At 43.8% G+C, this 12,458-nt stretch overlaps 1 protein-coding gene across 5 annotated transcripts; it reads right to left on the bottom strand.

Moving 5' to 3' along the window:
- Positions 1 to 279: 279 nt before the first annotated feature.
- On the bottom strand, positions 280 to 3,944 carry LOC123144288 (keratin, type II cytoskeletal 2 epidermal). Of its 5 annotated transcripts, none has more exons than XR_006471366.1 (3): positions 3,381 to 3,944; positions 887 to 1,127; positions 280 to 482 (listed from the first exon to the last, which is right to left on the bottom strand). XR_006471366.1 is itself a non-coding variant. In XM_044563389.1 (3 exons), the coding sequence occupies exons 1-3, from the start codon at positions 3,629 to 3,631 to the stop codon at positions 1,962 to 1,964; spliced, it is 471 nt and encodes a 156-aa protein (XP_044419324.1). In that variant the 5' UTR covers positions 3,632 to 3,944; the 3' UTR covers positions 1,491 to 1,961. The 5 variants fall into 5 exon arrangements, 3 of the variants coding, with proteins under 3 accessions (XP_044419324.1, XP_044419315.1, XP_044419306.1); XM_044563389.1 differs by lacking the exons at positions 280 to 482; positions 887 to 1,127 and adding an exon at positions 1,491 to 2,277 and having other exon boundaries at positions 3,381 to 3,458; positions 3,555 to 3,944; XM_044563380.1 differs by lacking the exons at positions 280 to 482; positions 887 to 1,127 and adding an exon at positions 1,491 to 2,253 and having other exon boundaries at positions 3,381 to 3,458; positions 3,555 to 3,944.
- Between the last annotated feature and the right edge of the window lie 8,514 nt (positions 3,945 to 12,458).

Below are 12,458 nucleotides of genomic sequence, written 5' to 3'. Positions count from 1 at the left end.
GTAGAAAATATGTTATTGTAAGTTAACAAACATTGGAAAGTATTGGAAAAGGGTTATAGTAGTCAGTAGGCACTACTCTGTGGTTACATTTACTAAATAAATATAAAAATTCAGAATCAGGATATTCAAGTGAATAAATAATAATCGTATACCATTGCAGCAGACTCCTTTGAAATGAATCATTACAAATTTTCAGGTGGAAAAGGTTAAACTTTAATAAACGTAAACTGCTGGCACACTTGTTACATTTATTAATTAATATTAATTTCAGAGTCGGGATATTCAAGTGAAAATAATAACAATCATATAGCATTGTTACAGACTCCTTTGAATGAATCATTGCAAATTTTCAGATGGAAAGGTTAAACTTCAAGAAATGTAAACTGCTGCCACACTTCTTCGTAAGCAGACCAATCAAACTTATCAATCTTCATTGGAGTTATATTGTTTTCCACTTCAGATTCTTGAGCCAAAAACACCATCTGCTAGTCCCACCAAAGCAACACTAGAGTTATATTGTTTTCCACTAGAACTGATAGGTCATAATAATATGTGTGGCTCAAGAATCTGAAGTGGAAAATCACCAGTGTGGAATTACAAGGATCAGTGTGGAATTAGCAAATGTTGCTTTGGTGATTGTATCAACTCTAGTGAAAAACAATATAACTCCAATATTAGCAGCTATTTAAATCACCTCTTAATAAGTTTATATATGTGTTCCAGTAATCATCTATCCCACTGGAATTACAAGGACCAGGGTTCCTAGGAAATCTTGCAAGAAAATTTGAATTACCAACAGAAGGATCACCAATCAAAGCTTTGAACACATAATCTTAGTTTTGTTGATGGTTTCCACCATAGGCCATTCTGTAATAGAAGCAATTACCTTTGCTTCACAAGATTACAGTACCCCGCATCGCTAGCAACCTCTTTATCAAGGGCCAGCCCGCATCCTCTGTATCGACCTCCCCAATGTTATAATTCCTATTTCGTGGAGTTTGTTTCCAGTAACAAAAGACATGTGCAGACTATCAAGAATCATGATGCTTATACTTGTGAGCAAAAATGCGAGGGAGACTCGCCATGCACTGTACAAGATCCATCTCATCGGCATCGTGACTATTGTCCTGTTACAAAAAGACTCTGGTCTATTAGCACTCCCCAGATATAGACATCAGATATGATGGAAATCAAATATAGTTCCTACTTATTGTCTTTTTTCAAATGGCCTTCCTTCGTCTCTACTATGTCACATTATTAACAAAACAATTACTGCCCATAAAGATGAAGGATTAAGAAAATCATGACATGCACAAGCAGGGCATAATGCTTTTCATAAGTAGGCATCAGGAAGAGCAAACCACGGGCTTGGGGATCCACCAAGTCACTCTCTTGAAGTTCTACATTGAATGCAAAGGCAAATGATACGAGTAGCAGCATATATTGTTCCACCAAAATTGGGTGTTATGTTCTAGAAGTTAATATCCAAATGGCCAACCAAAATGATTGTTATTGAGCACATCATAAACTTACATAAACAACTCCCTGACCCAAATCAACGACACCATGTTTTCCATCTAAGGGGCTGTTTGGTTCCCGGCCGCACCTTGCCAAGGTGTGGCGCGCCACAGCTCCCTAGACTGTCGTTTGGTTTACTACAAAGGTTAGGCTCACCACAACCTGCAGTGTGTTTTGCAGCAGACTTTTTCGCCAAATGTGTGGCGCTTGTTTTGTACGCCACACTCCGCGGCGCGCCACAAGTGTGGCAATTTAACTAACGAACCAAACAGCCCCTAAATCGATCAGCATCAGTGGCGGATGTACAGGGTGGCCAGGGTGGGCCGCGGCCCACCCTGGGATTTTGAGACAGCCTACTATATACTTATACATTTTAATTGGGCCTGAAAAATACCCAGCCCAGTAAACACACCCAGGAGTCCACGACGAACGCAGCCATCCGCTCAGACCCAGTCGTCCTCGTCCTGATGCCCTCGCAGTCTCGCACTGCCGCCCGACCCCGACCCCGGCCCGGCAAGCCGGCAGCCGCCTCCCCATTCCTCGCCGCCGGTCGCGCCCCCTCCGCCGTAAAGGAAGATCCCGCCTCTCGTCCCGCCCGCCCGTGCGGCCCTCGGGTCCAGCCGACGCCTCCTTGTGTGCAGCCCTGCTCCAGCGAGCGGCTGCGCCCCTACCGTCGGCCGGCTGCCGGGACTGTTGGCGCCCCTGCCCTCGCGGCCTCGCCCCCCTGCTGCAAATCTGGCCAAAACCAGAATACCCTGCCTGATTTAAGGTACCGAAATACACAAATTTCTGATTTAGAGTTTGCTTTTTTGAACTATGCTATCCACTACATGAAGAACATATACATAATTCTGCAAATCATTTAGGCCTCAATTAGCTTTATTGAGAGAAAGTCGTTTTCTTGCAGATTTGTTGTAAAATGAAGAGGGCCGGAGATCACTTTAGAAGAGAATTTTTTTGGAGTCATTGATCAAATTAGTCAAGAGCTTGAAAATCGGTTTGATGAGATCAACATGGAGTTGTCATCTTCTATATCTGCTTTGAATCCCGCCAACTCATTTGCTGCTTTTGATGCACAAATGGTATGCAAGGTACAAAGACTTGTTGAGTTTTATCCCAAAGATTTTTCAAGTGATGACTTGATACACCTTAAACTACAAGTGCATAACTATATAGATGACATGAAAAAAGATGACAACTTCCGAGGCCTTGGAAATCTTGTCGATCTCTCGGTTAAGCTTGGTCAAATAGGGAGACATATAGTTCGTCATTTGGTGTACTTGCTTCTAAAATTGGTATTTATTCTACCGGTGGCAACAACAAATGTTGTGAGCGCATTTTTTGCCATGAGCATAGTCAAGAGCAAGTTGAGAAATAAGATGGACGATAGTCTTTTGGATGATTGTCTAGTCACATGTGTTGAGAGAAATCCTTTCTCCAAGGTGAATGAACATGATATAATTGATACCTTCATGACAATGCAAAAGCGTAGGCCGAAAACATAGTGTTTTTAAACTTCTCAAGGTATGTCTATGATCCATGTAGTATATATGTACTATGTAGGTTTCTTTATGCAAAACTTAGTCTTAATTGAGAATTCTAGTTTGTTTGTAAGACCATATTGATCTATTTCTATGTGATACTGTGAACTAGTTAGAACGTTCACATGTCGCATTTTTTGTCAAAAAAATTTTTGGGGGGCGGACCACCCTGATGTGAAAAGCTAGCTCCGCCACTGATCAGCATGTCATGGAAACGAATCAATTTATCGAGGAGGCCATAAACCTACATAGAAAACTCCCTGACCCAAAGGGATCGAGCCAAAATCATCCAAAGGAAAGCAGAACAGGGGGATAGATTACCAGCGAGCTTGTGATTCGCACCCGTAGGATAGGAAGCTCCGTGTAGGCCGCCTTTGACCTCTCCCTGCTCGCCTCCGCCTTCAATCGAAACACATCAGTTGCGAATATGCCAATTAGATAGAAACCCCAAATAAATAAATGAAAACCATAGAGGAAGGAAACTCGCGTTGGGACCAGCTGATTTCCTCCACAAACGTGCAGTCGGTGGCGAGGGCCTCGACCCGCGGCAGCAAACCCCTCGAGTCGGGCATGGAGACGAATTTCTGGCGGTGCTAGATCTTGGGCTCCCTCAAGTGCCTCCGGTCGATCCCAACGTGCGCATAGCCTGGCTCGATCCCGCACATCCGGTTGATCCCATTGCGCGCCTCGCATCGGGGCTGGATGGGCGCAGACCGGCCACTCCTCTGTATCCCGCGTTGCTGGATCCCGCTGCAACCATAGGTTAAGGGGGGGCGAGAGGAATGGTGACGGGGGCCGTTGATGTCGGCGGCGCAGGAAGAGGATAGGAGAGCAGGCGTCGGGACAGAGGGAGGCGATGAGTGACGAGCCGCCGACCGCTGCGGTCTCGATGGGGACTGGATTAGGGATGCGGGAGCAGATGAACCCTCAAGTGGTAGCTCGTAGGCCTCACTCCTTCGGATGGGCTGCCGGCTCGTGAAGGCCCGATGCACTAGAAACGTCCATTTCGGCCCGTGGAGCAGCAGCCCACAGGACAGCTGGGCCAAATTAGCCACACTGTGAAACAAAACGTTTTTCACATTAAATCCGACGGCCAGGAACTCCGAAAATCTAAAGCGTTGTAAGGGCAGGGATTAGGTGCGGTTATACTGTCCTTAATTACGGCCAAACACCAAGGACAAGGTGACAAGGAAACATGTTTGGCTGTGAAGTACGTCGAGATGTGCTTTGGGTTGTTACGCTAAAGTTAGCATGAGTCAGCTTTGGGTTGTGATTCCACAACTCCTTTAATATAGCTGTGTGTTTCCATTTTAACTTTTCCCTGTCCGAAGCTGTCTCCCAAAGCTGAAAGACTGAAACAAACAGGACCTAAGAGTGGCACGCTGCGGTATCTTACACTCACACATCCATACATTTCATTGATGGTCGATAGTTTAAAGGAAACATTAAGTCGCCACTTAGCGGTTCCCTCTTTTCGAAGAAAAAAATGGCTCACACTTATCAAACAACTTGGATCTAGATTTGTGTTAAAAAAGCATGGATCTAGATTCAGACTCAAAATAAAAATAAAAACCTTGGATCCAGATTAAGTGGCGGTCCACCTAGCGCTCTATTCATCCTCTCACGTGGCACGTGGTGTCAGAGTGTCGGCAAGGAGGAGGACATTCGCAAACAGGACCTCACCTGAAGTAAGAAAATACGAAAAGGCAAGGACACACAACGTGTTGACTGACTGTGCCAAACCACTGTGTTTGACCTATCCTTATATAAAACTAAGGGAAAAGTATATTTTTCCGTCCCTTAATTCTTTCAAGAGTATAGAAATAGTCCCTCAACTTTAAAACCAGTAAAATTTAGTCCCTCAACTTTTAAAACCGGATAAAATTAGTCCCTATTGCCATTTCAAGTGGTTTCCTGCTGACGTGGAGTGGTTTTGACTCGAGCTGACTAGTGTGGGCCCCACCTCCTCTACCTTTCATCTAAGGGAAGGTACCAACTCCGTATTGGCTGCCACCCTTGACCTCGTCCATGGCGAAAATGCCAGTATCATGCACGTATTCTACCTGCGAACAACATGCCGTGATGCGTCACCTGTGTCTCGGCCATGACAGTAGTGGTCTCCTTGCTACCACCCTATGTGCCCGTAACACATGCATTTCATCAAATAACTCACATGCATGATCTACATCTTGTCTCCAATGACGACCGGCGGCTGGTTGCCATGCCAGGGTGGCCGTACTACTACTGTAGACGAAGGTGAGCATGCCGGGGCCAATGACCGGAAGCCGACACGGGCGCGGCTGCATGTGCACGACGCCAGCTTGCTCGCCTCCATTGTCAACGTCTTCGGCGCCCCGGCGCGGATGGAGAGCATCGGCATCATGGACCACCACCACCTCGATCGACTTTGACGCATACGATGGGCAGGGGCTTCGGCGGCGACACAGGTGGCGTGTCGCTGACGCTAGGGCTGCAGCAGCAGTACAACACGCATGACGGCAATGTCAATGTGTGAAGTCGAGGCGCTCGAGGAGTGGCCTTGTGGAGGTTCCATAGCTCGCCACAGTGCGTGCTGCAGGTTCGTAGCGCACGCACCGTCGAGCTGCTGAGCTCGCGTGGAAGGAGCTCCAGCGCCACCAGAACTGCCACGGCCGGAGCACGCAGCACGGACGAACGGGCGGTGCTGCTGCTCTGCTTGTGCGCTAGCTAGGCAGTGGCATAAGTGGCGAAGGGGACCATGCAGCTCCTCTGTCAGCTCTGCGAGTGAACCGGTTAGCACAGGCTGCGGCGGCAACACGCATCAGCATGAAGCGGTGACGCCCATGGTGAGCAGGCTTGTGGTTGCCAGTGTTAGTGTGCTAGCGATGCGCCCAGCAAGCAGTACCAATGCGCAGCGGACACGACAAGTGGTAACTCGGTAGATGCGGCAACCATCGGACGGCGGAGTGCAGCTCGACCAGCAAGCGGGGCTACAGCCAGCTGGGCATGGCTGCTCGGGGTGCTCAAAGAGTGCTCGGCCAGAGTAGTAGCGGACCGGCCGGTGCTGGCGAACATGTTTTCAGCGTCCCGTGACCGGCAGCCTCCACTTCATCAACGAAACCATTCGAACCAGTTAAAACCATGCTACATCACCAGTTAAATCATCTAAAGCGGTATTAGGGACTAAAGTTATCCGGTTTGAAAAGTTGAGGGACTAATTTTTGCTGGTTTTGAAGTTGAAGGACTATTTCTATACTCTTGAAAGAATTAAAGGACGAAAAATATACTTATCCCTAAGACTAATTCATAACACACAGGTCAACCATTTCCAGTTATGAAGCCAAAGTAGCGTCAAGCAAGGTAAGCTACAAGTGTCGAAAAGTACGCCGGCCGAGCAAGTCAGAGCGTTGCAGCACCGACGACACACGGACGCCACATGTACGTGTAGTACGTACTACGAGCCGGTAAATTAACGGAGTGGCCGACGTGCTCGATTGGTGAACTAGCTCCAAAGTCCACACGGCGTGGAGCATATCGATCGTGTCCGGTCTCATCAGCAGACTGTTGCATGTTCAGGTTAGTTTCCTCGCAGTTTCTCTCGTCGACGTTAGCGACTTTTTAAACAAGTAGTACGATAAATGGCTAAGCTGGATCGAGATCAAGAGCATCATGTGAAAATTTTCATCCCGTAACGGCACTTGTGCATTTAATCACCGAAGGCTTAGAGCATCTTCAGCCACGTATCTCTAATTCGATCTCTCATAAGCCCGCGGACGCGTTCGGTCAGTGATCGAGCGTGTCCGCTTTAAGCCTCGATTTGTTCATCCGTGCAGCCACAATCCTCATTTCTTTCTCATATGTCCGATCACTTGCACGTGATTGGTGAAGATGTAGAGAGAAAAATAAAAGAATGAATAAATAAAGTGAAAAGATGGTCCGAGGTGGGTCCGCGTTCTATGTGGCGGATTGACCGGACGTGCCCGGACGTGTCCACGAGCCCTCATATCCTCCCCATATTTGAGATGGATATGAGGATACGCGGACAACCCGGACATATAGGAAAGATAAGAGGGGTCCGGTTGGGTTAAGTTTTTGCTATTTTTTGCTTCTCTCTCTTTTCCGGTCAGTGGTCCCAGCGCCCGCACGGTCAATTTGAGAAGTCCGGCTGTACATGCTCTTAGTCAGTGTTACTAACCTCATTTTCTTTTCTTTTGCACACAATGGTGTTGAACGATACACGTTCTATAACAAAAATAGAGAGGATGGCCAAATTGCGAGTGCGACAAATGCTCGCTTTGCAGTCAGGTGCAAGAAACTGCAGCACACCTGCTCTTCAAATGCTGTTTTTTATGTCTGGATTTGAGACGTGGTCTTCTCATGGCTTGGGCTGGCCCCTTGGCTCCTGTTCAACTCGGTAAAATCTTGGTGGGATGCGATCCTATCTAGCAATGCTCATCCGACGAAGGCCCTGTCTTCATTGTTACTCCTTGTGGGATGGAAAATCTAGAATGAAAGAAATGCTCTCGTCTTCAGGAGCAAAACAACGCCGGTTGCGATTGTCATGCGACGCAGCAAAGAGGGCTTCTATTTGGGTCATTGCGAGCGCCAAGTATTTGCGCAATGTAATGCCGCAGAGTAATTGTTTTGTTTTCGCCGCTTCGCGTTGTGTGTGTTGAATCCTCCTCTTAATCAATGAAAATGGCAAGTCTGCTGCCATGTTTAAAAAAAAATACCAGTGCCGAGAGATAACGACACACGACGTGTGGCCCAATCGATCACACCATAAGTTTGACTTGCCCTTATACATACGGTATACAAATAATAATAATATAATCAGTTCTTCATTGGTCAACCATTTCCAGTGAAGCCAAACGCGCATTCCTGCTGGCTCAAACCACGGTTGGCACAGGCGTCAAGCTACCACCGTCGAAAAGTATAGGGGTCGGTCGAGTAATCCACCAGCAACCAGGTGCACGCACGGACGCCACATGTACGTACGAGACGGTAAATTAAGGGAGTGGCCGACGTGATCCATCCATCGGTGAGCTCGATCCAGCAAAGTCCACACGGCCGTCGAGCATATCGATCGTGTTCGATCTCATCAGCAGACTGGTGTGTTTATCCCATGTTCAGCTTAATTTCCTGGCAGTTTCTCTCGTCAACGCTGGCGACTTTCCTAACCAATGATAAATGGCTAGCTGGATCGAGATCAAGAGCCTCGTCATGTGGAAAATTTCACCCCGTTTCCCGGGTCAATAGTTCAACCGGCACCTGTGCTTTTAATCACCGTAGGCTTAGGCTGGTCACAATGGACAAGAATATAAGCTAGTAACTTACACACTTCCCTAGACTATGTTACTATCTCCATAGTGAGGAAGAACATTTATGTAGTATCATGCAACGATGTATTTATTAGGTTATAGACTCATTGTTTTTTGAAGTGTGTGATGTTCCGGTAACTTAGCTAGTTACCACAAGCACCTCTCTCTTCATTAAATACGTGCCACATAAGCAAAATTGTATTGAAGTGTGTGATGTTACTCCTAAGTTCCTTCCCACTATGACCAGTCTTAGTGAGAGTTACCGACCTCCTCCTTTGTTAGGTTTGCACACAAGACTGTCCCTGTCGGTTTGGTTCAGACGAGAGCAGAGTCTTCGTTTCTCCCGAGTTAATAATGTATAGATAGAGTGAGCAGTACGTTGTACATGGCGGAGGATTTTGCTTAGAACAATCTTCGCAAGGATTAGCTTTATACTATCTGTATACATTGTTTAATGAGCCTGGAGCCTGGACAATGAACCTGGATAGCTAGCTGCAGTCAACGCTGACAGTCTCCTTGCAAAAAGACAATGAACCTTGATAGATAGATAGCTGCAGTTCATGTCGGTAGGTGAATTCCCCATTGTGATTATTTTATACTGCTACACAAGTTGAATTTGTGCAAGAAAGATGGATAATTTTGTTAGAAATATGAGCAAATTACTATGAGATTTAATCCGACTGAACAAAAAATAAATCATGACGGCAATAACAGAGATTAAACTAATCATGTGAACTAGCATAGTAGATGAACATATCACATCTAGGGCACATACTAAAAACATGAATTCTACCACGATCTCGAACAGGAAGGATAGAATCACATACGGTGCAGCGGGAGCAGCACCGCCGGTGTTGATGTTGTCGCCCATGTCATCGAGGATGAGGTTGCCGAGGTCGGGGAAGAAGTCGTCGTTCGCGAAGTCGTTGCTATCAGCAGTCGCGCGAGTGCGCTCCCCAAAAACCTGATCGCCCCTCTCCCATATAGAATCACGAGAGGCGGGGTTCCGGAGGCCTGCTGTCCCTTCTCCAAGTGCACGCCGAAAGGAGGGATGGAGAAGACTTGCTTGGCGGCGCAATGATCTGAAACAGTGGTGAGAAACCATACGAAGCGGCGGCGGCTAGGATAGACGTCTGCCTGACTATATAGTGCGGGCCGAATAGGTCGTGAGAGTAAACTCCACATCCGAGTCGTCACGACACAAAAGAATCAAAAACGGTTCAGTAATTAACACATCCGTTAATTATTATTTAATGACTCATTAATTTTTACCGAGCAGCAAAAATATAGACAACAACGTACATAGCTCTGTCCTCGGCTCGGCTCAATCCCGCAACCCGCGGCGAGGCGAGGAGGAGGAGCGCGCGTGTAGGTCTCCTCTTCTCATGCTCATACAAGTGGTAGAATAGCTCACCTTATAAAAATGTGCAATTCTCTCTTAACTTTCAGGGTGAGATTAAATTTTAGTCTCACTCACTCCACTCACATGTGTGCATGAATGAGGCAAGAGAATTTTAAAATTTTAGTTGGGTTTTGGACTAAAGGCCTATTAGCAAAATCCAATAAATTTGCGAATAGCACGTGTAGTGCTAGCTACAATCAGATCAACAACAACAACAACAACGAAAAACATCTTAATTTGCCCACTCGCTGCCCTTGGTTCTGCGTGTCTACATCAGCAGCCACGGACAGTACGCAGCCATGTACACGACCAAATCTATTACCTGCTCCGCGGGCTAAATGGTTAAAGGGCAAGCACGGCGCTCGACAGCGGGAGCACGTTTAAGGCGTGGGGAAATGACCGTCACATGTTGAATTTGAATATTGACAAGCCAAACCCAACCCAAGAAAACGACATCCAATAAAAAGACATACAATATCTTGAGCTCCTCTACTCACTCATTGTTCAGTCCAGGACTACCAAAGAAGAAGAAAACAAGGCAAGACTCGACAACGATTCGTCACTTTCACACTGGAAAGACATACAAATAATCTCAAGGATTTACCTAAACAAATGCTTTTGAAACCAACCCACCCTAATAATCTGAAAGATTTACCTAAACAAAAATGTCATCTAATAACAAAAAATGCCATCTCTTAATATAAAAATGCCATCTCTTAATGAACAAAAAATGAAATGTCATCTCTTACTATAGAAATGTCATCTCTTAATGAACAAAAAAATGCCATCTAAAAACCAAAAAAATGTCACCTCTTAATATAAAAAATGTCATCTCTTAAATATAAAAACATTTCATGTGTCAATGAACAAAAATGTCATCTCTTAATATCAAAAATGCCATCTCTTAAATATAAAAATGCCATCTCTTAATATTAAATGGCATGTTACTAATAATTTTTTAAATGACATCTCCTAATGAACAAAAAATGACATCTAAACCAAAAAAATGTAACCTCGAAATAAAAAAAATCATCTCTTAAATATAAAAACATTTCATGTCTCAATGAACAAAAATGTCATCTCTTAATATAAAAAAATGTCATCTCTTAAATATAAAAATGCCATCTCTTAATATTAAATGCCATGTTACTAATAATTTTTTTTAAATGCCATCTCTAAATGAACAAAAAATGACATCTAAACCCAAAAAAATGTCACCTCTTAATATAAAAAATGTCACCTCTTAAATATAATTTTTTTTTCATTTCTTAATGAACAAAAAATGGCATCCCTTAATATTAAAAATGCCATCTCTTAAATATAAAAATGCCATCTCTTAATATTAAATTCCATGTTACTAATAATTTTAAAAAATGCTATCCCTTAATGAACAAAAAATGACATCTAAAACCAAAAAAGTCACCTCTTAATATAAAATATATCATCTCTTAAATATATATTTTTTCATTTCTTAATGAACAAAAAATGCCATCCCTTAATATAAAAAATGCCATCTCTTAAATATAAAATGCCATCTCTTAATATTAAATTACATTTTACTAATAATTTTTTTAAATGCCATCTCTTAATGAACAAAAAATGGCATCTCTTAAATATAAAAATGCCATATCTTAATATTAAAATTCCATGTTACTAATAATTTTTTAAATGCCATGCTCTTATTAGAAAATGTCATGTAAAACATGGAAAAAATGTCATGCTCCTATAATAAGGTTTTGCCATTAAGTCACTAGTGGAACACTGCTAAGAAACGCCACTAACAGTTTTGGTAACTTAGAAACGCCACTAAGGCCTTGTTTACTTGGGATGCGGCTTTGAAAATCAAGCCGTAAAATTGCTATGCTCGCCAAGTTGTTGTGCCGAGGAAGCTGTTGCAGAGAAAGTTAGTTGTTTGGCGCTACAGCTGTGGAAATGATTGTGAGCTGGTGAAAACGCCCTGCTTTAGGAGGAGGGGGCGAAATGGGAGACCCTTTTATGACATAACTAGATCATCGAAGGTGCACGTTGCCGCGCCCGTCCATTTTGACAATAGAATGATAAGTAATTAGTAGAAAATATGTTATTGTAAGTTAACAAACATTGGAAGTATTGGAAAAGGGTTATAGAAGCCAGTAGGCACTACTCTGTGGTTACATTTACTAAATAAATATAAAAATTCAGAATCAGGATATTCAAGTGAATAAATAATAACCGTATACCATTGCAGCAGACTCCTTTGAAATGAATCATTACAAATTTTCAGGTGGAAAAGGTTAAACTTTAATAAACGTAAACTCTTGGCACACTTGTTACATTTATTAATTAAATATTAATTTCAGAGTCAGGATATTCAAGTGAAAATAATAACAATCATATAGCATTGTTACAGACTCCTTTGAATGAATCATTGCAAATTTTTAGATGGAAAGGTTAAACTTCAAGAAATGTAAACTGCTGCCACACTTGTTCTTAAGCAGACCAATCAAACTTATCAATCTTCATTGGAGTTATATTGTTTTCCACTTCAGATTCTTGAGCCAAAAACACCATCTGCTAGTCCCACCAAAGCAACACTAGAGTTATATTGTTTTTCACTAGAGTTGATAGGTCACAATAATATGTGTGGCTCAAGAATCTGAAGTGGAAAATCACCAGTGTGGAATTACAAGGATCAGTGTGGAATTAGCAAATGTTGCT

Source organism: Triticum aestivum, chromosome 1B, assembly GCF_018294505.1.
Source record: "Triticum aestivum cultivar Chinese Spring chromosome 1B, IWGSC CS RefSeq v2.1, whole genome shotgun sequence".
Taxonomy (NCBI): domain Eukaryota; kingdom Viridiplantae; phylum Streptophyta; class Magnoliopsida; order Poales; family Poaceae; genus Triticum; species Triticum aestivum.
The sequence above is the reverse complement of the archived record's forward strand: the minus strand, read 5'-3'. Positions and strand labels throughout refer to the sequence as shown.